Source organism: Drosophila miranda, chromosome 2 (assembly GCF_003369915.1).
Source record: "Drosophila miranda strain MSH22 chromosome 2, D.miranda_PacBio2.1, whole genome shotgun sequence".
NCBI lineage: Eukaryota > Metazoa > Arthropoda > Insecta > Diptera > Drosophilidae > Drosophila > Drosophila miranda.
In genome coordinates, this window is record NC_046675.1 from 26,648,868 (window position 1) to 26,674,166 (window position 25,299).

At 45.7% G+C, this 25,299-nt stretch overlaps 2 protein-coding genes across 4 annotated transcripts in view; one reads left to right on the top strand and one right to left on the bottom strand.

Moving 5' to 3' along the window:
* LOC108154994 (maternal protein pumilio) overlaps nt 1-25,299 on the top strand; it is a 207,651-nt gene that overhangs the window by 70,493 nt on the left and 111,859 nt on the right. The gene's annotated exons all lie outside the window — the stretch shown is intronic.
* Nucleotides 12,994-14,689, bottom strand: LOC108154996. Its single transcript, XM_017285545.2, has 2 exons — nt 14,480-14,689; nt 12,994-14,421 (listed from the first exon to the last, which is right to left on the bottom strand). Exons 1-2 carry the CDS (start codon nt 14,599-14,601, stop codon nt 13,182-13,184), a joined length of 1,362 nt encoding a protein of 453 aa, XP_017141034.1. The 5' UTR covers nt 14,602-14,689; the 3' UTR covers nt 12,994-13,181.

The window sequence follows — 25,299 nt, forward strand, 5'->3', positions numbered from 1 at the left end:
CCCATTATGACGGGCTCTCGATAAACTATATTACCCCAAATGGAGTGTAAAGGCCAATTGCTTTTCATTCGCCGCATAATTGCCTTCAAAAGCTGGCCCAAAAATGTGCAAGCTTCGAATCGAATATCCATAGAAATTTTGCCAATTTCGCCACTTCTCCCACACTGCGTATGCGTGTTATGGCTCTGCCAACAATCAACGTTGCGATGCGCTGCCAAGAATTGAGCCGCTCAGCCAGCCTTTGCCAGCCACTGCACTGACGTTTGTCGCCCTAACCCCAGCCCTAGCCCCCAGTTCTAGTCGTGTGCGATAATGGCCCGCCCCCCCCCACCGTCAGAGGAGTGGGGAGTAGGCAGATGCTGTCTGCCTCCGATAGCCGTCGGACTGCAGAGCAGAAGAAGCGCAAAAACTCAATTAAAATACCGGGCCTTGGCTCCGCTGGATGAATTGGATGCCTTGGGTGTTTGCAGGGTGCAAGGTGGCAGGGGGCAGGGGGCACTGGGCAGGTGCGAGCTGGCCAAATGGCAGCCAATTAAATTTTGCAATAAAATTTACGCATGACTCTGCACACAAAAATATGTATGTGCAAAACCCCATTAGTGAGATTTAATTATGAATTGAATTACGACAGAGAATATTATATAATAACGCTCGAAAATATACAAAAACCCTTTCGACCATAAAATCCTTAACAATAAGCTGGCTTTTGCCAAGATTCTCGACCAAAAACCAAACAGAAGGATGAGGGGGAGGTAGCAGTAGAAGGACAATGCGCCTGGGGCCAAATACAATTACAACGAATAGTCATGAGAGAGATTTCTGGCCAAGTTAAGAGTAACTAAAAGTTGTTGTATATTCGTCGGTATTTAACGAAAACACAAGGACTTTCGGGAGTGTCGAGAGTTTCGAAAGGGGGGGTAGACTGTCTCGAATTTTCCCTCAAATAATTGTACGAGTTTTGTTTACAAGGCCATCGAGTATTATTCCTGTATTCCTGTGGCTCGCAAGGGCTTCACATTATTCTCGATAGCCGCCATTAAGTAATTTTCTATTAGGAGTTTTATGGGCCGCTTGCATCGCTTGCAGGAATCCAAATCGATAATGCACAGGATTTATCGACATCGTAAAATGTCTGGCATCCTGCATCCCCCCACAACGTGTCCTGCATTTAATCCGGCTTGGAATCACAGACAGAGTTTCGCTCAATCATAAACAATCAAAGAGGGAAACTTTTTGCAAAATATCTTTCTAAATACGCATCCTATCTGCTCGTTGCTCGCATTTGTCCTGCGGTCAGTTGTGGTTCTGGCTGGGGTTGTGGCTGTGACTGAGGCTGGGGCTGTGTCTGCATCGCATCCTTAAGTCGAAAAGGATGCTATAAACTCTTGCAGTTTTGCCATTGGCACTTAATAAACGAATAAAAGTAAAATATGTACTGGAAGAGCAATAAATGTTTGAGACTGTAGAAATGTGGGGGAGGAGAAAGTGGCTGTAGCAGCTTAGACCACACGACGAGACGAGACGAGAGGAGACGAGAGGAGAGAAGGGGACACACAGATGTGTATTGTATTACAGATGTGCAAATAAATAGAGCCAATTAATTATTATGAAATCCGGTTCAGTTGTTGCACTTGCAGTTCGCTTGAGACAGACAATTTCAAGTGGAATTTGAAAAGCATTTATGCCCGAGAGTCTGTCTCTCTCAGAAAAGAAAAGTTCCCAAGTGCAAGTAAATAATTTGTACGAGTATATATGTATGCGTGTGTGCTCTGTGTTGATTCCCTGAACAGCGACCGACGGAGAGAGAAGGACAGACAGCCCATGTCCCTGGTGGAAAGTGTTATGTTTGCTCAGCTTCTTGGGCAACACTCGAGCATGTCTTCGTCTCGCTCGCAGGTCCCAGCTGTGTGTCACAATCCCCCCGTCGAGTGGCACTCGAGTCACCCTGCCCCATATGTAACTGGGAGCTTTACTTTTAATAAACAAAATAAATTTACAGTAAATAATTGCCTCGGATTTGTTGCCAACCGAATTTATTGCACGCAACTCCTCCCTTCCGACGGTTTGTCTGTCTCGACATTTATTTACATTCTGCAAGGAGCCGTAGCTTCTTTCGAACTTTCAACAGAATGCGAATTCAATAAATTGCATTCAATTTCCTTTCCCTGGATTAGTGTGTGGCTACTTTTGTGGCTTTGCATAGCTGATTGCCATGAATTCGGAGCTGTCGGAGCCCAAGCCAAGTATCAGCAGAAATGTCACATTAATTCCAAAATTGCAGTCCAAGCCAAATGAATCACATATTGGTACGCATCCAAAAAAAAACAACTTTTTGGGCATCCGGTCCGGTCCAGTCCAGTCCCCATTCAATCTGCAGCAACCAGACAACAATGTGCTCAATTAAATACACAAAATCGCAAAATAGAAAAAGATTCCAACCCAAACCTAACCCGAACCCAAACACAAACCCAAACCCACACCAGGACTCGGCTCATCGCCGACTTGGTAAACAAACTTTCTGACTGTGTTTTGTTTTTGATGGATGCAACAAAAGCCGAATGACAATTTTTCTTTTCGCCTCCCTTCGCCTTCTCGGCTATGTATGGATTGAGTATAGTCCCCGAAAAATGTTCAGAGTGGGTGTGGAGTACGTTCTGGAGGGCTATGGTCGTGTGGGGCGAAACTCTTAATTAAATTGAATTGTTTGCAATGTGTTTTTGCCAGTCCAGAAACCCAGACAAAAACACCAGAAACATGAACAACCAAGCAACGGAATGGTTAGGTTGAGGGGAGACTTCTTCCCAGCCACAGCAACGTTTTTGTGGCTTTAAATGTGTGGAATTATGAAGAAATTGAGGAGAAATTTTTGAACGGATTGGTGACCCCGACAAAGCTTAGGCTTGCGGTATTGTAGTCTCCCCAAAGCAATTTTAAAAACAACTTACCAACATTATTAACTATTTTGAGTTCTGGAGGCACGGAAATATTTTAATAGCGATTTTAGCGTAGATTTATGTGTTTTGGTGACCCCGATGCGAGAAGTTTCTAAGCTCATTTTCTAAGGATTTCCAGTGGAGCCTTATGGGCTCTTTTTCATTAACTCTAACTTTTCCATTAATGAAAATTATGAAAATTGGAAACCATTCCGAGTGTGGGAGGTGTGATGCACCTCCCCTCAATGGAGAGCTCTCCGCGTGCCTTTGGCTTATTGTTCGATTTGATGGATGTGTGGATGGATATTGGCATGCGACATGTTTTGATCAAATGGAGATGGTCCAAATGGCCTATTGTCCCTGTTCGATTTGTGGTTTCGTCCACACCATTCGTATGACCATTGCCCGGGGAAAGCAATCGGAGTGCGAGGAGCGCCATTTGACTTTTGACAAACTTTTGGGCAAAACTAAGCACCGACTTGAGTGCGGAAAGTCCCGTTGAACAATTGTAAACAATTTTCGCGAAATATTCCCAAAGAGCAGCGAGTCCAGAAGACATCAGTCCCAAGAACTCGGGCGAAACTTTGGTATCCAGGGATACAGGGGAAAATTTCCATTTTTAAGCTGCTCCCGGATGATGTCATGCCTCATGCTTCATCCTGTTCCATCCTCATAGCCATAGCCATCTCGGCTTTGTTTTGTCGCCGTGCGGTCGCATAAATTAGCGCAACTTTAATCTGATTTTAATTGTGGGTGGCGGGCGAGCAAGAGGACGGCGGTAAATCCTCGTTCTTTTCTATGGGCTTAGAATGTAAACTGTTCTCTCGTTGTTGCAGAGGCTGCCTCTGCCTCTGCCCGCTGCCTCTGCCCTTGCCTCTGTTGCTGCTGTGAAATATTAATGACAAGCAGAGGAGGCCAGTGGTAGTCAACCGGATGAGAGCTCCGGGAGTAGGTGAGCTTAGGCAGGTTCCTCGTTCCCCGAGCAGCTTATCTCCTGTCCGTTTTTCTCTAGGTTGGATCTCCTTTTGCCTGTTTGTTGTCCCCTCTCCTCCCCTCCCCTCCCCTCCCCTCCCGTCCCGTTCTGTCCTCAGGTTTCCCCCGTTTTTTGCTATTTGTATTTATTTGCACAAGTTTTGAAAAGCGTAATTTGCTCTTTTAATTTCATTTCACGTTCTATTTGCTTGGTACAAGAGCTCCCTGGATGTACACGATGGGATGGGATGGGGATGGGGGGGGTTTCTTCTATTTGCATGATGTATGCTTTATGAAAGTCCTTTTCAAAGGAGCTTTGGCGGAGCTGGGAATTGGTTTTAATGGGGTTTGTACTGCTGGGAGACGTAGTGAACGTTTCTAGGGATTTATACTACCTTTTTTTGTTCTAAGCCAAGCGTCTCCTAATGGGCTGTAACCGTTTTATCCACTAGCAGTCTTACACCAATTACCTGTACAACACATTGAGGCACACTCGTCGACTATGACTCGCATTACAAATTCCCCATAAGCGAACGGACTCATTAGTGTCGCTTGCCAGAAGCAGGGGCTCCGCTTCGAACGATGCTCGGCCTGAATTTGTGCAAATATTTCAATAAATTTCATTGAGCGACTGAAATACTTTGCCAAACACTGCGTATGCGTAATGAAAACGACATGACAATGAATTTACACCCAACAGATGGTCGAGGCAAATGGCAGCAAAACGAAGCGAAACGAAACGAAATGGAATGGAATGGAGAGGAGCGGATAATGAAGTGGAGGCAGAGGATCGGAACGGAGCAGAGCGGAACCCAACAGAACAAAACGAAACGAAACGGAAGCTATCATCGTCATGGCCTAGGACGAGTTGGACTTTGTCTCTATCTGTCTGTGTGCCTCTCTCTCTCTCTGGCATGCAAGGACTATTCTAGCGCGCTTAAGGGGCGAATTTTTGTCGAAATAAAACCATTAAATGCTTGAAATGCCAAGCGAAAAATAGTTTTGACTGCTGCTGCCGTCCATGCCGTTCCTGCCGTTCCTGCCGCTAGGCCGCACTCAACCCATATCCATATATAGGGCTGTCTGCATCGTCAGCAGAGCGTCCTTTCCATATCTCCAACTCTCCATCTCTCCACCTCTCCATCTCCTCTTCTGCATCTCCCCAGGAGTGTGTCTCTGTGTCTCTGCCGCTGTAGTCAAACACAAAGCCATGGCATGTGCAATAGTAGTAATGACAACGCATATATATGTGTGTGTCTGTGTCTGTGTTATCAAAGCGCAAACAATGTCCTGCAAAGTAGCAGGATACGCATCCCTGGGAGCGTGTGTGTGTGCATGTATCTATGTCTATGGCATGGCATGGCATGGAATGGCATGGCAGTTATTCAGCGTAAATTTTCCAGCTTTTGTATGCGCACCGCCGCGCGGAAGTGTTGATAAACCTACGTCCCCCCCCCCGACCTCATCCATCCTTGACGCGCGTTTTGTCCTCTCGCTGGACGAAAAAGTGAACTTCATTTTCTGTTGCATACTTTGAAGGGCATAGGAAAATCTTCCCCCCACCTCCCACATTCCCGCCCGCCAAAATGCGCCACGGGAAATGAGGGGGAGGGGGGGAGCATGGGAATCATGGCAAATTAAATGCTGAATAAATTGGAGCAAACTTTATGAAACTTTGTGCAATGCAAATTAAATTGAAATAAATACAAAATTCACTTGAAAAACCACGCGGTTTTCGAATAATTTTGGTAGTAAAGTTAATAACGTTTTTCGAATATAAAGAATCAATGTTGTTGAGAAATATGTATTCGGAATATGGAAATAATCGGTATCTTATCAGCGAGAATCGAGCCGAGCAGCGATGAGCCTCGCCACGCATTTTGTTTTTGCATTCTCGGTCTCGGCCGAAGCATCCTACTTGAGCGCTCTGGAGGCCGATCTCCAGTCGTAACACTAAGATACCCTGTACTGAGTTGAAATATATATGTGATCTGTGTGTCCATCCTTAAATTATCTCCTCAAAAGCTGGTGCCTTGGTGGTCCAGGTGTTCAATGAGCCCAACCACAGGGGAGCTCATCAATTGGTTTTCTTTATTCTGGCTGTAAAGATTATCCTCAATACTGTGTACGGGATAATTGAATAGAATAGAATCGAATCAGTAGATAAATCAACGGAGAGCCCTGTACTCTTTGAAGGCATAAACTACCCATCGGTTTCGTTTGGAAGATGCAATTTTTGGCTGCTGGGAAAATATATTTCCTTTCTCGTTGCAATTATTAACAATCTTCAGCTCGTTCTCCATTTTAATTAGTATTTTCAAATATTTGTCTGCCCCAGAAGCGTTGTTTAAATATTTTTCAGTTTTAGTTGTTCGCAGCTCTGTTGCTCTGCACTTGACACAGTTCTTGTCAAATTGTTTTTGTGGTGTTCTCTGAATTTAACCACCAACAAAATCCCCACCCACCCAGACACACACACACACGCACACGCATACGCATACGCATACTAGTGTGACTAGTGAGTGTGTGATGATGGAAAACTTTTTCCGCCCGTGCATATTTTTCAATTTTCGCTTTTTCCCCGCTCACCGCTCAGCTCTCAATGACAAAAGTTTTCCTTTCCCTTTTCTCGCTTTTCGCTTGTGGTGTGTCCATGTCCGAGAGAGCCAAGGACAAGTGGTGTGCTGCCCGAGTCCGAGCCCGAGCCCGAGCCCGAGCCCGTGTTGGGCAGAGAAAAATACATATAATAATAAAAATACATTTTTTCCCCCATATTCTGAATGATATATGGACAGAGGGCACTTGAACGCAGGCAGCAGTCCTCTTCGGATGGTCCTCCTCTGCATTGTTGGGGCGTGTATTCCACCTTTCAGGAGGGAGGAGGGAGGAAGGAGGAAGGTCAGAGTGTGTGGCAATATGCGAGTAGGAAGTAAAATGTATTCTCAGTTTTATTTTCCTTCGACTCGTATTTGTTTTCAGTTGATTTTACACTATTTTTCTTGTATGAAAACTCTAACGCCGCCGTCTCTCTCTTGCCTCGTATTTTGCGTAAACAATACTTCAAGGTTCTTCGAATGGGTGGGTTGAGTGGGTTTGCTGGTCGGGAATAATGCCAGGGGTCAAGCCCTGTCAACGTTTATGATATGTTGCAAATGGAGTGACAATTTCCTGCGAAAACTGTATCGAATGCTGGACACAAAGGCAGACCTTTGGCTATTGTCTATTGGTTGCTTAAGTTAATGGAATTTATCTGGATCTGGAAAGGAGGAGGAGCTCAAGGATCATTTTCAACGTTTAGCGGGTGTTCTCTGTTTTCTTCAGCAGGGAAAATCGGAATGGATCGGTTTCTGCTGCTGCTGGAACTGCTGTGATATTAGCCATTCATTTTGTCAGGCTTTTGCCTGACTGCATTTCAATTTTCGAGATTGCAACTCTGTTGCCCCTGTGTGCGTGTGTGTGTGTGCCACATTTAAAGTGCCTTGCCCTTTGGCATGTGCCACATCGGACACACACACACACAGGCACACGCACACAATATTCTTCATCATAACTGTCCAAAATCCCGACAAAAACCAACCCATTCGAAACAGACCCAACCGCACAAACAGAAAAGTTGTAATCACAGCTGTCCCGCTGACCGAAAGCGACACCCAGAGTCCCCCAGATATGATGGACTCCCCCTCTCTGTAATATGTAATATGGGGTGGGTTCTCCACCTCCTCCTCCTCCTCCTCCCCTGATGATAATCATATTCTGAAAACTGTTGTTGTGCACTGCATCGTCATCATCGTCATAACCAAAGAATGTGGCACACACACAGCACGCGCATATTGTACATTTTGCTTATATTTATTTATTTTTCCGGCCTAGCAGGCCTTGCATCCGTTGCATCTGTTGTTGTTGTTGTTGTCTTGTTGCAGTTGCAAATCTGCGTTTGCTGTGCGGTTCCTGATGATGGTGATACTGCGGCACTCATTCGTTTTTAATTGTTATCAAGAAAATGCCTCTAAATATGTATCTCATCTAGCAGATAGGCCGCAAGGAAAAGCAGAAGCCAAAAGTAGGTTAAATTCGAAGAATTTCCATTTAAGTCGAAAAGAAAGAAGAAAATAGGACTAGAATTAAGAAATCCAGTGTTGGGACAGTCAAAAGTCATAGATATACATATGTATAATAATTCAAGGGAAAATACCATCTATCATTAATTTTTGGTATCATTAGAACATTAAGCAAAGGCAGAAAATTCCATTGACAAAAGCCTATTTGAAGTGGAAAATTTCGTACTTAAGCCTTTGCTGGAAAGCAGACAGACAGAATAATGAGCATTAGATCTATATATGTAAGAAGGAGTGGGAAAGCTGGCGTTGAAGGAGCAGTGGTTAGCAGCAGAGCAATTGCAGACTAACAGCAGATCAAGAGCAGATCAACAGCAGTAACAGCAGATCAAGAGCAGATCCACAGCAGAGCAACGGAAGTATCAGAAGGTCCACAGCATATCAACAGCAGAGTAACAGCAGATCAACAGTAGAGTAACTGCAGACTAACAGCGGAGCAACAACAGAAGCAGCAACGGCAGATGGAGAGCGGAGTAACAGCAGGTCCACAGCAGATCAACAGTAGAGTAACAGCAGACTAACAGCAGATCAACTGCAGACTAACAGCAGACAAATAGCAATAACAGCAGACAAATAGCAATAACAGCAGACTAACAGCAGAGCAACAACAGAAGCAGCAACGGCAGAAGGAGAGCGGAGAGCGCAGCAGAAAAAAAAGGAACAGCAATAGAAGTAGTAGAGAGAGACGCGTAGCAGCCAGCCGCAAGCAGCAGCAGCAGCAGAAAAAAAAACCATTTTATTTTCACACATACCAGACTATCGCGATTAACAATGTCAATAGACTATTCCTAAATAATATCCTACGTAGATATAATTCTGTTTATTACAAGACCAGAATGGATAAACTTATATATCTCCGGTTTGTTTCGGGATGTAGGCTGTAGGATCTAAGAAGGGATTTTGATTAAATTTCATTAAAGGATCCAAATTGATTATTACAAAATGGAGGCCTTCGCTTTGACTTGTATTTGTGTCGAGAGTGGTACTAATTTGCAAAACAACATTTAAATTATATTTTCGATAATTAATTGAATGCAATGCAATGTTCTGCCTGCTAAATTCGTCCTTCGTTGTCCGAGGAATTTTTGTTAGCTAATGGAGAGTGACTGAATAATATATACCATATACCATATACAATATACATATCTAATATCTATACATAACAACCATTGTGTGTGTGTGTGTGTAATTTTCACTTAATTATCACAAAATATACTCAAGGATTGCGTTATGTTCTTGTTTTTTTCTGTGTGGAAAATGCACTTGAGAGAGCATGAAACAATCCTCAACGGACTCAACCCCAGCCCTCAGCCCTCAGCCCCTTGAGCCCCTTTGGGTGTGATTAGGTTTGTTTCCATTTCGGAGGCTTGGCCCAATTTTCCATGGCATTTAATTAGCATTTTGTAACACATTTGTCGTAATGCCCGCGAGTATTTTATTTGCGGGCTCTTCTGTCCAACGACGACGACGACAACGTTGTTGTTGTTGTTGGACTTTTCATTTTAATTAAATTGCTTGATTGTCCAGCGGTTTGTCCGATGATTACATGATTGTTTCTGGGGTCGCGGGAGGAGGGGAGAGAGGGGCTGTAATGCAAATGAAGTCCGTTTGATGATGATGAGCCATGGGGAAGAAGGCACGGCATCCCCTCACACACCCAGAAGATGGGAATGATGTCATACGAATGCACTCGAATGAATATATCGGATAGATGGATAACTCTCCATAGTAAAGTCTGCTATGATCTGTTGGGAATTTACAATATTTTTCACGTATTTTTAAAGGATATTTATTCCTGATGTATTCCTTTTACTCTAATGTTCGCCCTGCTCTCTGTCTGTTTGGATATGGGCGACTAATGGGCGTGGCATGACAAGTAATTGTATTGTAGAGCATATTCCCGGCTCGCTTTAGTGGGTGTTGACTGCCACAGGCGTCCTTGCGACTGAATGCGTTTAACGCCACCAGCACTTAACCCATTTAAGCCCACTCCTGTGGCGGCTCTTCTCACCCTTGAACCACACCCGAACAAAGTGGAGAAATGGGTCAGAGTTCGGTCGCCCCCCCCCTCGATTCTCCTGGGAATTGATGAACATGCGAGTGAAGGTGGAGGAGGAGTTGTGTGCATAGGGTGGGAGGGTGTGTGGGTGGTTGGGTGGCTTGGCGATGGTGTATACATAACAAATGACTGTCCCATTGAATCGTAGATGATGACTGGGCTGAAATTCGTCTGCTATGCTCTCTGCCATTGTGCAACCATATTTAATTGCCACAAATTAATTAAATTAATGAATTGTTTGGCAGTGGCAGAGCATCCTCCTCCGAGAGCTTCTATTTCTAGTCTCATTTGTCTAAAAATTAGCCAAGCCAAAAGAGTTTTTCGTTTCGTCCTTTCTTTGGGCTTGGGGGTTGGGCTCCATGACAAATGATTTTCCGGTGGCTCTAACGATGTACGAGAATGTTTTTGTTTCTCAGCCGAGAATTGGAAAATTAATTTTTCGTTCAATAAAATTATTACGAGGCACATATCAGGGGGAACGGAGCATAAAGCGTTTATTAGGCTTATAAACTTGATGGAAAATATGTTTTTCTGGGGAAGAGTGGAGCCCCCTCTCAATGGTTCTGGAAGCGTTTAATGTCACTTTCATTAAAACAAAAACGGAAATGGGTAAGGGAAATTGGCTCTTATTCTCCCTTTTTCTCTGTGTGCTCTCTTGTGGGCAGATAAATTTGTCATGTTGGGGTCAGCGGCGACGGGGATCATCGGATATTGTAGAGTATTGTTCGCTGTTGGCCATTATATCGGGATAATCAATTACGTTGGCGCTGGCCAACATAAAGCACACAAAATGTATAAATGTTTGCAGGAAAATCATCGTTAAGAGTGTTTATTGGCCGGGTCTTGAGAGCTGGGAAACCAAGGGCGGCAGCCATATTTTCGATTGGTGCTGCCAACTCGGATCAATGGGTCCCTCCTGGATGGATAGCCAGTGGTAGCCCTGTGACCAGGCCCTGCACCAGGACTCCTTCGTGACCTTTGGCAACAATTTATTCATGGCCATAGAGCGAAGCCATTGATCATTGCGCAGGCTCAAGCTGGAACGACTTTAATCGTAAATACATTTATTTATTATGACATCATCCTGTTCCGCCTTTCCCCCTAGCCATAAATCATCTAAAATGGGCCAAGGCCTGGCTCCCACGCATCTCTGGGGGTCTCTCCCTCTCTCCACCCACTCTGGGCATCTCTCCCTCTCTCCACGCTCTCTGGGCATCTCTGCACTTGTTGCCTCTGCCTCTGCCTTTGTCCAATGCCGCAATAATGCCATCTGGTGGGCATAATAAACATGGCTGCTCTTCCTCTTCCTCTCTTTTTCCGGCTTCCTCTTCCCCTCCCCCAGACCAACAGCCACCCCTGGACCAAAACCAGAAACAGAGTCAGACATCGCTGTCGTCGTCTAAACAATAAATGTCATATGGCTGACACATCAACACTTTATGTGTTTCGCTTGCCACACGCCACACGCCCCACGCCTCTGCTCTCCACCCCCACCCCCTGCGCATTCCGCATCCCCCCTCAAGCGTTCCGCTTTGCCCAAGAAAATGAAAATCTTTACACGCTTTTAATTTCGCTGGCCCCCAAAGTATGCAACGAATGTTTTCACACGACCCGAGGACCTGCACTCCCCTCTCTCCGCGGATGTCCTTCATGTTTATATCCCAAAATGAAATAAAACAAGAAGGGAAGCAAGGGTCGTCTTTCGGACTAAAGGATACCCGCTAGTCTGAGAATTTCCTAGGGTTTTGGGTCCTTTAGACTTTAGACTGGGGCTTCGTGTCCGACTGCGGCCCCGCTGCCTGCTCGGCTTCGTCTGAGTCGGTCCCAAGAAACCAACAACAATGCACTCCTTCAGTTTCTACAGCAAACTGATTGATATACCCATATGCTCTAGGAATACTGGGTGTAAGGATAGACGGACGACTGTCGCTTGTTTCAGCCTGCGCCTAACTCATCCTTCCCCACATCCTCCTTCAGCTTCAAACCCCTCTCTCTCTCTCTCAGGAGAAGTCCTGTCACTCTCTAGCATATATTTCGGAAAATATATACGTATTCCTTTTGGTTCAAATGTCGCCAAGGAAGAGATGCCTGCCTCTCCATCTCTCTTTCCCTTTCCCTATGCCTTTGTAGTTTATGGCTTCAATTTGCCCAAATGAGTCGTTAATTTTGACTTTTCATGTGGCACCCCTGCGCCCAGTCCCAGTCCCCCCTCCAGCATTGCTGGGGCTTTCGCTCGGAACTTTGTCCGGGCGGACATTTGGCCAGAGCTAGTTCCCTTTTTGGGCCACTTTTATTGTAATTTTGTGGCCTTTAATTGAATTTTATTAGCATTTGTACTTATTATTTGCTCGCAGTCGAGACCCACCCCACCACCCAACCCCCCCACTCCCCCCTTGCCCCGATCTACACATTTAATTGTGCACTTTATTTGCTTGGTCCACAACGAGCGAAGGGTGGCGCTGGGCTGAGGCGGGGAGGGGGGCTACGAATCGGTTTCTGGTTTCTGGTTTCTGGTTACTGTTTATGGGCTTCGTCTCCCATTCATCCTCTGCTTCTAGTTTCGACCCTTAGTTTGGTTTCTATGCTGGTTTGTGTGCTCATCTAATGAGAGTTTGCTTTGGCCACGAGAAGCGCCAGAAAAGGAGAAGCCTGCCAAGGACCCCCGTCCCCTATCGATGGGAATTCATACATTACTTATTTATAATTAACACTTGGAGTCAGTTTAATGGGAGTAATCGTAGACCCTGCGGCACATTCGTCGAATAGCGATGGTTTTTTTTTACTGTACGAATTTCCCCTAAGCGAACGGAAACATTCCTTTCATTGCAATCTGTGTATAATCTATCTATATTTTTGTCTAATTGAAATCTCTCTTTCTCGTTTTAGGTAAGGGCTTCAACCTTTTCGATTTACTTTTAAATAATTCACATATTTGGGTAAGACTTGCATGAGTTTCAGATCTAATTTCTGTCTTGCGCCCTTGAATATTTCGATATTTGAATAGTCCTTGAATTTGTACTAAAAATAATTAACATTTTATTAAACGTATACTTGAATTAACAGTAACTCGAAAACCATATTCCTAAGAGCTGAAAAGGATCGTCAAGGACGATACCTTTTCGTTCTGATTCTCTCGCGATTCCTGCGCTTCTTGCGCGTCACCAGCTTCACGTAGCGGACTTTGTTGGCCCTTCCGCCCGGACTTCTGGGCCGCAATCGGATGCCCTTCGAGGGCTGGGAGCTAGATGGGGCGGTGGGTCTGGCTGTCCAACTGTTGGCCATCCCAGCGGAGGTGCTGGCCGTCGTGGGGGATGGCTGCCAGGGCGATGGCTGAGAGGCCATTTCATGGGAGGAGTAGGGATCGTAGAAGTTGCCATAGCCAGACGATGGATGATTGTTCGCATCGTCCAGGAATTCATCGACTGTGGGCACGGCCGAGATGCTGTTGTCCTGGCCACTGAATGCCACAGCACTGTCGTAGCCCTGGGCATCGTCTAGGCCCGTCTCGGGCGGATAGTAGCTGGAGCTTTCGATGTAGGAAGTGGGATTCGAATGCCTGCCCCTGGACCTGCCCCTGCCGCTGCCCTCGTGCGACATCATCATCACCTCCTCGTAGTCGTCCTGCGGCTCGTCGCTGTAGTCCTCGAAGTGCTCGGCTGGATCGTCCTCCTCCTGATTGCCGTGGTAGTAATAGGGTCTGGGCTTCAGCGGAGCAACAGGATAGTAGTCCTTTGGTCGTGTGCCGAACCTTGTGGCCGATTTCTTGCGCTTGCGTCGTCCCCCGAACTTGCTGAGGTATTCCCGCTGGAGGGCCTCGAGGAAGTTGAGGTTCAGCAGGGAGTTCTTCTCGAAGCGATCCTCCTCCAGGGAGCTGTCCGGCTCCTCGGCCTCCTCCGCCTCCTGCTGCAGGGCGGACATCACGTTCGGGGTGAAGATTTGTTGCAGCAACTGTTGCTTCTTGGCGATCGGCCGCGCTGTCGTTGTGGCGCTCAGGGGTGCCTCCTGCTTCTGCAGCTCCTCGTTGAAGCTATCGAACAGAGCGGGCCCATAGTTGGGCGCCAGGCTGGTGTGGACGGGGGCGGGGGTGGGCGCCACCGCTGTGGCCATCAACTGCATCAGACTCGGCGACATCGGGCCCGTGCCACCGGCCGCCGTGGTGTATCCCAAGAGCTGGACATGCGGCTTTCCCACCAGCTTCGGGTGGGTCAGCGTTGGGGCAGGGGCAGGGGCTGGAGCAGGCGCTGGACCGGTGTGCTGTGGATACTTCTTGGGGTACTTGTAGACGTTGTGAAAGTGCGTGTGCTGGCGCACCACCTCCGGCATGTGGAGGCGGATGTGGACCCTGCAAAATGGCCAGAGTTGAGATGCTGAAAGGACGACTCCTTTGACGGAATCCTTACCGCTCGCCGCTGCTTCCGCCTGGCACTGCCTGGCAGCTCCTGAAGCTCAACCCCAGGAGGCTCCATGTGAGGATGCTGGCCCAGGCAATGCTGGACGAATACTTCAGGACATCCAGGTCCATGTCGCCATAATTTTTGTCCGGTTTGCGGTATCTACTGGTGGGTACTGCCGCCGCTGCTGTCGACCGCCTTGTGACGAATATTTCTGGCCACACGCGTACTTTTATTAGCTTTCAGCCGGAATTTCAGCCGGAGCGGATTCGATTTCAGCCTCATCTCCAGCCTCCCGTCAGCCAGCGATGCTCACTGAACAGTAGAGATTCGAGTGGAGGGATGGGTGGATGCGGTGGGGTGCGGTGTGCGGTGTGTGGTGCGCCTCAACCTCACGTTTCCAATTGCAAAAAATTTCCATTTGCAGCTTCCAATTTGTACTGCCATCTCGCTCGCTCTCGCTGTCGCTGCGTCACTGTCCATCTCCCTCTTTCACTTTGATATGCGATATGTTTGAAAGTCCAGCGACAGCACAGCAGACCCCTCCGCCCGCCCCTCCTTCTTTGGGGGGGAAAGAAAAGACTCGCATACGCATGCGTAACGTTTTCAATTTCAATTTTCATTTCCATTTTGTTGTTTTTGTTCACGCACTTTGCTCGCTTATATCCCTCTATCTCTGTCTCTCTCTCTCTCTCTCTCTCTATCTGTCTGTCTCTCCCTCTCTCTGTCTGTCTCCTGCTCTGTCTTTCAATGTCTCGTCGAACGAGTGAAGCCAGAAAAGTGCTTAAAGAGACCGCTGGGATGCAAAGCCAAATGAAGACCTTGAAAAGCTTATAAAAATCGGAAGAAATATCGAATAGTTGGGGAAGTAGTGAAAATGGTGGCAAACGATAGTTTAAAACCAATTTAAAGAGAAGGATCTTAAGTATTTCAGCAGCTTGACAGATATACTATATCCGTCCTCCGATGAGTACCAAACCCCACTCAACAGAAATATCGAATCAAGGGGCCATTTGCCTTGCAGACATGTCCTCACATCTAAAGGGATCCTTTTTTTCCAAATATCAGCAAAAATTGAGTGCTAAACGATGAGTGAAGTCCTGTTTCAGAGACATTTCCTTAGGAGCCCCAAAAGTGCTGCAGAAATAGGTGAAAATGGTTAAAAATGGGTATTAATCTTTTTAGAGAATATGTTTAAAAGCCACCAAAGATTGTTTTTAGGACATATATAGAAAGAAGGAGAGGGGGCCACAGATATCACAACTTAATGAAACATTCGAATGGCACAAAACAGAGAACCAAAATCTATTTCCAAAAAATATATCGATGTGTTTCCATCCCAAATTTAAGCTTTTTTTTGGGGTTCCTCTGGAAGGGAAATCCATAATATCTCAATGAAAATAAAAACGAATATTCCGCAGTTTAACCTATTTTTTAGTAGTCCTTGAATGACAATTTTTAAGCTCTATTTTTTATTCACTCTGCATTTCTTCTCTTTATGGTCTTGTTTTTGTGTGCTCTGCTTGGGGGTGGGGAGGGGAAAGGGGGTGGGAAAAGGGAAAGAGAAAGTCAGAGACTTACTTAACCTTGGTTAAGTGCCAAAAATACTTGGTAAGCTAAACGCAGCTAAACAGAAAATGCAGTCAAGTAGCTTCCAAGCCACTGACTGCAGATGATGGTCTCGTTTTTGTCTGTTTGGCTGCTGGTGGCTGGTGGCTCCTGCTCCCACCCACGACTGCCTTTTGGCAACGAGAAGTCAATGAGAAAGTGCTTTCCTTCAAGGATAAGCGCAAAGTTTTCCCCGAACTTTGCCACCAGAACGGTGCTAAGCTGCTTAGTGGAATTTAGCATTTAAGATCGAAGTGAAAGGTTCCGCTGTGCTCTGTGCTCTGAGCCCTGGGCTGTGCCGTCTGGCCGGAGTCTGGGCCAAGTTTGTTGCTCCTGAAGTGTTGGTATTAGTTAACAAAACTGCTCGCCACAGAAAAGATGAAAGAAGAAAAGCAAAATGAGAAGACAAAAAACAAAAACACAAGCAAACACAAATAGTAACGTTCAATGCCTCTTTGCACTTACATCATCTATAATAGTCGGTGGCATTCCAGTAATCATCTCTCGGCGTCGGAGTCGGAGTCCCTCAATGATGATGATAATGCGTGAAAAGACATCAGCAAAGAAAAAAAAAACCGCCAACAGCCCATTTCACACCCCACCCCACAGCTTGGGAGATGTCGAAAAATACTTTAAAATAGAAAAAAAGAATATTTGAGGATGATTGCATGAGGATATGGAACATGGGAGTACCCTAGACTGAGAGGAGAAATGGAACCCATATTTAAATTAAATAGAAAATAGAGATAAATAGAATTTGCTCAAAATATTAAACATTTTACAACTTAAATTTTATATTGAATTTGTAGGAAATTTATTTAATTTAATTTATCTTTTTTCTCTGGGTGTAGAACAAGATTATGTGCTGTAAAAGTTTCCCATAAGCGAACGGCTCGAACAGAGGGGATGTCACAAGCCTGCCAGACAATTTTGATATGCCCAACCAGTGAAAAGAGTAGCCATGATGCGAGTACAAGTAGAAAAGGTCTGGGAAAAAGAAGCGAAAAAGCAGGCAGGCAGGCAAGCGGGTGAGAAGAAACCGAACGGAACGGAACGGAACGGAACAGCGTAAAGATTAACAAGTCATGATTATTAGTTTGGGGAGGGGGAAGCAATCAGGGGGAGTGGGGTGGGGTGTTGGATAGCATTAGAGGGAGTGCGCGATGCCTGGCAGAATGGTGCAAAGTTCTTTTGATGTTGCAAAGTCTTGGCATTCACTGAAAATGCTTGGGGGAAATGGATTTGCCACTGCTTCTCCTTCTCCGGTATGTGTGTGTGTGTGTGTATGTGTGCGTGACACTTGGCTGACCTTTTTTAAGTGGTTTTTGGTCTTGGCCAAAGTTTTCCGGCAGTCGTTGCCGGCGCTGGTATTGGTGTTGCTTCTCTCCTTATCGTGCATATGTATGTGGTGTTGCCAGCAACATCACGCGGTGCATCTGTTGACCCCGCCTGCAGATCGTCTCGCGCTCATGCAACATTTTGTATTGCCGTGGAAGTCGATCGGAGAAACTCGTTTCCATTGCCAAGGCTCGTCTGCAACATGTTGCCAGCCTGACCTTGGCCTTCACAGAGACTGAGACTGAGCTTGGCAACATGCTTTGGGCCCCCAAGTTTGTTGTGCGAATATGGTAATGAGAGACTCTTCTTCCCCCCCACCACTCTACCCCCTGCCATACGGCTTGTGGCCATTTGGTTTGTGTCTCGACTTAAAGCCTGGGTCTGAAAACCTAGAGATGGACATGTCTCGTGCGTGTTTTGTGTGGCTCCCCATGGAAATCATAAACATCGTATAAAGAGTGAGGGATACAAAGGGGTACAACAAGGGGTTATAAATAATATTCAATCTTCCGACGCCAATTCATTGAGATCATCGATACTAACGCCTTCTGCGTTGATGTTTTGTTTAGGTATTAAATGGAATGTATTTTATATAAATGAAATTAATATTTTGCCCACACTTCATGCAAAGCTTTCCTTATAAAATGTTCAAATGTCCTCTTAACCCATTACCTGCGCGATTACTTGAGATATATCATGGATACTTATATATCCAACGATTGTTTAACATACAAAAAACGATGTTTTGCCCTATAGAAACCAAATTGCACTTTCGACAAACACAAAGACCTTTTTGAGATCTAGTTTACGGTCAGATGTGGTTACCATATCGCTTATATTGCATAAAGGACACCTGGGTCAACAGATTGGTTTTCATCTATTTTAAGGGATGAAAAACTTGAGATCAAACGTAGAAAAAACACTATTTCTAAATTCTTCACAATTACCACCATATCTCAGACCTGGTCAGCGCTACAATGCTTCAAATTTGATCGTTTTTGTGGGCATTAATATATACATTTGTCCTTAGGGGGTTATGTCTATTTTAGACCATTTCATAGGGGGTTAAAAATGAATTCCTTATGTGTTTTGGCGTCGTGCAGAGCCGCGTGCCTACCATCTCTAATGCCATCCATTGTTGTGCTTCCTCCTTTCTTTCTCTCTCTCTCTCTTTCTATCCGCTCTTTCTCGGCTGTTACGCATTTTGCGCTTAAGTTTAATTGTTGTTTACTCGAGCATTGGCTTTACTATTATTTTAAATACCATCATCAGCGTCAGCGTCAGCGCCGTCATCAAAGTTTGTCTCAGTTTGCAGCACTTGGGTCATTGTCCACCTCTTCCTACAGTCTTTGGGCAGTCTCTTTCTGTTTCTGTTTCCCTTTTCCCTTTCCCTTTTGTGTTTTGTGTTTGCGTTTACCTTTTCATTCACATTTAATTGCAATTTGTAGGCCCCGGACTTATGATTGGCGGCGCGGCGTTGACTATTCCTAGAAATCATTATATGATGATGTCACGTTTTGGGTGTTAGTTCTCCCTCTCCCTCTCCTCCTTCCCCTTTCCCTTCCCCTTTCTCTTCTTTTGGCCTGTTGCTGTGGCTTTGTGTCATATCCGGCGGTAGCTGGCGGCTTTCAGCTTTCAGCTTTCGGCTTTGTTTGTTTAGCAAGTTCACTCCATTCCATTCGATTCGAGTATTTCTGTCCATTACCCCCTCGATGGGCCAATTATTTATGCGAACGAGCGAAGAACAGTTATTGCATCCCAATTAAAGTGCCAGTGCAGCTGCAACTGTGCAGTGCTCCTCGAACTGCAGTCAAGGCAAGTAATTTGCCATCCATCTCATTTAGTTGGAGTTCCGCAAACAATTTGCATAGCGCGGCGTTCCTCCAAGGCCCAGTCAACTGGAAAAACTCGATACAGCTGTGGCACTTGTGGCACAAAAAACCAAGGAAGGAAGCAAAACCGCGAGCCACCAGAACCAGAGAAATACGAAGAAGAAATAGGCAAAAGAAAAGTGGAAAAAATAGAACAAAAACCATTTGAAAAACCATTTGAATAATTACAATCGAAGGCAATAAATTGAAGCGAATCGCTGGGATTTCTACGATGATGCACTCCTTGCAGAGTTGATTCGATATGTGAGCCATCGAATCATTCATTATCCCTCTCTTTTCGTTAGGGTCCACTAGATAGTACTTATTCCCAAGCCCCGGTGCCGCTTCGATTTCTCAAAAGTTTTGCAATGTAAACTGTCCTAGAACATCGATCCGAACACACACTCAAGTGGCCAGAAGAGACCCCCCTACTGGCTGACTGGTGGAGCCCTCCTCCTCCTCTCGTCCGTCCAGCATCTGTGGCTCCCTGCGTGGCTTCCTGGTTGGGTTTTGTGCTCTGCTTTTTTTGTTTTCTGTTGTTTTTTTGGGTTCCCAGTGCGGTCCACTGAGATTTGCAATGGGACATGGAACAAGCAAAGACATTATCTCCATGTCTGTCCGCACTTTTTCTCTTTCCCCCTCTCTGGGTGCCCTCCGTCCGGCATTTTTGTCCAAGCTGTAAATGTCAGTAACAAGATTTGCCTGTCCCTGGCCCCGCCCCTGCCCCTGCCCCTGTCCCTCTCCCTGGCTGCTCTTTTTACTCCTTGGAAGATCTGGTTTTTCCTAAGCTGCACTCCTCGTACGTGTGGCATGAGTTTTCCATTGCAAACTTCTTTTCTTGGCTTCTTTTTGGGTCAATGGCCAATGCTGGACTGTGTTCTGTTTTGCTGTTCGGCTCGGCACTTTCTAAGCAAACTTTCCACGCTCTAAAAAACAGTCGAGAGAATGCAACAAGTCGAACATTAAGCCGAACGATAATTAGCATTATAATTTGCTTTTTCCTACTTTTTTTCGTACCCGGTTCATCGAACGGATTCGCTTGGTTTTCCTCCAGCTTCCTCCTCCTCTATTTTTCTTTTTTCTTAGAACCTTTTTAATGATTGCCCAAGCGCTGATTCGATCCGTCCGATCCGGGATGGTTCGTGCCGCTAATGTCTATTTGATTAATTAAATTAATCATCAATGCTATGTATGAAAATCAATAAAGAAAGAAATCAACGCATAAACTATAAATAAAGTTGATGAGGGCCCTCCAACCCCCTCACCGCTCCTTGGGGGGGCCACTTGGGGTCTCTGCCAAACTGTTGACACCAACGATTTGTGTTTTTTCCCTCTCTTTTGTTTTATCGAGCTGGTCTACAATATTTTGATGGGTTTCTCGATAGGATTACGTCAACCACAGCATCGGCATTAGGGGGGGAAATCATCAATGAAACGATGGCATTAAGGGGGAGAACCTAATGCGATTGGAGATATGTTTTTAATGATCACAGAACTCTATATACTCTGGAATACTCTATATATGTATGTATTTCCTGCACCCAATTGCAATTGCAACTCCTTTCTTCTTTTTCGTTTTTCGTTTTCAACATTAATTAGAAATGTTTACTAATCTAAACTAAAACTATCACAGAGCCACAGCGCCACAGAGCCGGATATGTAACCTGAAAAGGGAACAATTTGAAAGAAAAACTAAGGTCAACACCAAAGCGCACAACCGAAACCCCGAGCTCCGGACTGCAGTGACTGCAAAACTGTCTGCATACACACACACACTCCTCACACACACACACACACACGGAGTGGATAACAATTTGTAAAAACAACACTCGAGTTGAACTTTAAGTAAACACGAAGCGAAAACTACATAAATGAGTTTGCTAAAAACTCGGCACGAAAAAGTTGTCGTCTCTCTCCCTCATTCACTCCCAAAAAAGGAGATGGAAGCCTTGGCGAAACGAATAGTCGACGCTGTAGGTACCCTTTAAAGGATTATCGTAAATAAAAGCAGAGATTCCCACAAATGAAGATGGATAAATATGGAATCTAAACGAACTGTCTTTGAGCCTTAATTCTTTTCTAAATTCTTTCCTTTTATCTACTGTAACCCTCTCTGGCACAGATCGAACTACCTTCTAGTGGGTACTGGGTATCAAAAGTAGAGTGAAAGGGGAATAGCAATAGAGAGAGAGATGGAACGAAAAAAGTTCGTCTCGGTGTGAATGACACAGCAACGAGAACGCTCATGTGGCTGTCTGTCTGTCTCTCTGTGTGTGTGTGTGTGTGTGTGTGTGTGTGTGTGTGTGTGTGTCGGGTGTTTGGGTGTTCCTTTTCCACCGTGTCCACATGTTCTCACACTCAAGTGCTGTTGGACACACGGGTGAGAGGAGCACCGCAGAGCAGGGCAGAGCATGGTAGAGGGACGTCGCTGGATTGTGCTTTTATGCTGTGACACTTTTGTAGACTCACTCTCAGACCCTAGACCCCAGTACCCAGTGCCCAACGCCCAGTGCCCCCCTCCCCGCTCCCCGCTCCCCGCTCCACTCTGCTTCACCTAACCACACTCATGATATCAAAAAACTTTGCCGACATGTAGAAGAAGAACAGGGCGAAAAAGATTGAGAAAAAGAGCCCTGATGATAGCAGCACTGATGTGTGAAGAGCCAAGTGGGGAGTGGAGAGTGGGGGGACTGCGACAGAATGATGCGAAGAGTTGACAACTCTGGTTTGTTTACCCTGCCGCCCTGCCGCCTCAGGGAGATTCCAATTAATGTCTAAGCATTTTCACGCCATCCATTTGATTGATGCGCCCAGCAATAATTATAAATATTTAAATATAATACTTCATTTTTACTTTTTTTCTTTCCTATAACCTTTATCTTTATCCGTCACCCTGGTTGTCTGTCTCTTTCTAAACATCATTAGGCGGTAGAAATACCCAGGGTTTCGCTCATTATGGTATCGTTGGGAAGTCATCTAATGTGACTTTTGTGTCTTTCGCTGTCTGCTTGCTCGCCATATCGGGGCGAAACCAACTGGAAAATCTGCAATGACGAGGCGACGACGACGACGACGACGATGGCGACAATTTGATTTGAGGGCAACGACGACAGCTTTTCACGGCTTTAATGGGTTAACATTAAGCGACTTGTCGGAGCAAATTTACATGCAAATTGTTAACTCATTTTGCACGTGTCTCGCCCCTCCCCCCTCGTAGAGTTTTTTTGTCGCGGTCTATTAGGGCAACACGGGGGAATGCGACTTGGAATTCGGCGATAAGCCGAAGAAATCAGCAGGAGATGGAATTTTGTGGCAAGAGTTTGACTCCAGGAGAAGCAAATGGAAATTCTTTTCGTAATTACACGAGATCCTAACGATGTATCCCAGTGTATTCGAATGGGATCTAAAATCGTAATTGGGAATGATCTGAAGTCGCAAATATGGAAGGAATGCGGTTCCAGATGAAGTCTCAGCTTAGGCCACGAATATCGAAGATCTTTATAGAGAAATGATTACTTTTAATTCGTTCGTTTTGTTAAATTTTGAGTTTAAAAACTACACGAAGTCTGGCAGTGGAAAATGAATCATTTCCGAGTTCCCGAAACCCCGAATAAGTAGATTTCCGTTCAATCTTCGTTCAGATTTGATGCATCGGGCATGCGCTTAAGCCGATTGGCGATTCTGATGCTGGAAGGAGAAATATCCGCCTGAAATCGATAGACCAATGCTCTCGATAATGATTCAGGGACTTTTAATCTCCCATTCACCCCATACATTTCATACAATTTCAATTAAGTCCCCGCCCATCCCCAATGCAGTGCTAGGCGGGTTTTTTTTTAAATATTTATTTTTGCTAAATCATATCTGAATCAATTATAAAGCTATTACGAGCTGTGCACCACCCCGCGAGCACGCACCCCTCATGGACGCGGTGGACCCCACTCTGGCCACACTCCGACCCCATCCCGGGGCCTCGGTGCGTCTCATTCCACCTCAATCCCAGCAGGACTGTGCTGGCCATTAAGCTTGTCATCAAACGTTACAAATTAATTACATTCGCAGCGAGAGAGAGAGAGAGAGCTTCCAGCCAAAGGGAAGCGTTGCCGTTGCCCGGTTCCAATCCCATTCCCGCTGACATTCGCATCATCCCACTCGTTGTTGTTCCTATTCCTCGTTCCGTACGCTCCATTAAAACTAAAAAATGCAATTACATATAACGCCTGCGGGGTCGTGCAATGAGGAGGCAACAGAAACAGCAGCCACCAGCCACCATCAGGACGGAACAGAACAGTACAGGACCAAGGAGCGGAGCAGCCGGAGGATGATGCTGATGAGTTGATGAAACAACGTTAGCCCGTGTCCTGGCTCTGGCCCTAGTCCTGGGCCTGGTCCTGGTCTGATGCTCTTAATTTCTAGCCTGTTATTGGCAGTCCCTGCCGGCAATGAGATGTCTCTGCACATTTTTAATTGCATTTGTCAGTTGTTAGTTGGTTAGTTAGTTGCAAGTACAAAATATTAATGCACTTTGCGGCCAGGAAATGGAAAACTTCATCAACTTTATCAACTAAAAGCTTTCGCTATTCACGTACTGTACGGCCACAAAATATGTTGCCAGTTTTTTGGCCTCTTGTATTTCAAGGAGATTTTTAGGGACTGTAGTTTTTTATCCTTTCCTGGCTCATATCAAGCCTGATACAAGGTTTTTTTCAGAGTTAATTGTGCTTCCACCAGCACAATGTTTCATGCATCTTGCATCAGGTGTCATCTATCATCTACCTGTCATCCCCTATGATACTAGGATACCCCTATGATATAATCGGCTCAGAACCTATCGATATTGGCTTTGAAATTACGTGACTCGCACCAGAAAGAAGTCACGTTAAATTTGAATAATTCCTGGAATAATTTGTTACTTTTTCTTCGCAATTTAGGGCATATTGCAATCGATATGTCAGCTATCGATATACATAGGCCCACAGCAATGCATCATGGATCTAGAGAATGGATTGTACTGTTCTTATGCTCCATTTCTGATAATCAGTGATCCCTGATCAAGTTGTGCTGGTGACTCTGGTCACTCGACCGGAAATACTACTCCTTAACAACCGATTCCTAATGGCCCCAAAGTGGGTTCAACTTTTAATTGGATTCAAAACAATTTTCCCTAATTTCCAACCCGTTCTGCCACCACAAACATTGCTTAACTTTCGGATGGAATACGAATTTAACCTTTTCATTATTTTTCATTCCCGCTCTGATTCACTGTTGCTTGAATTTTCTCGCAACCTTCTCTGACTGATGGAAATCGTACAAAATGCACATTTTTCAGCGGTTGGCCAGCCGGCGTTCGTTGGGGGCTGGGGGGCTTGGGGCTGGGGTCGGGGCTGGCTTGAAATTGAATGAAAATAACTGGCACTATCTGCTGGGGCGTTGCAGCTGCAAAGTTGCTGCTGCTGTTGCCACTGTTGCCGTTGCATCTGTGGGGACGAGGAGGCCTCCTGCTCGGTTCAGTTCGTTCTCCAGATAAGATGCGAGTGACATCCTGGAAGGCGATGAACGCTCGGATGCCGACAGAATGACGACACTTTTGCTTGTGTGGCTGTGCCTCCTGTTGCTCTGGCCCGCCCGCACCCTCCCTTCCCCCCTGTGTGTGCGTGTGTCTGTGTTTTTAGGAGTTTATTATCATTACTCTGCCATATGGCGAAAATATCCCCCCAATGGGGTGGAGGGATATTGGCTGACGTCAGCTAGAGACGCCACCATCGTCATCATCATCGCCATCCTCCTCCTCGTAGACGTCGCCATGATTGTTGCTCTGTTTACTCTGAATGTCCTCGCAGCTATATTACGCTCTCCGCCCACCCGACACTCTCTTCAGACCTCACCTCACCTCCCCTCCCTCCCTGCCAGTGTTGTGGTCTGTGTCTGGCTCTCGTCATCATCATCATGAGCGCTATCTGCATAACTCGATGGTGGAGAAGGGATTGGAATGGGGGGGGGGCGGGGGGAACG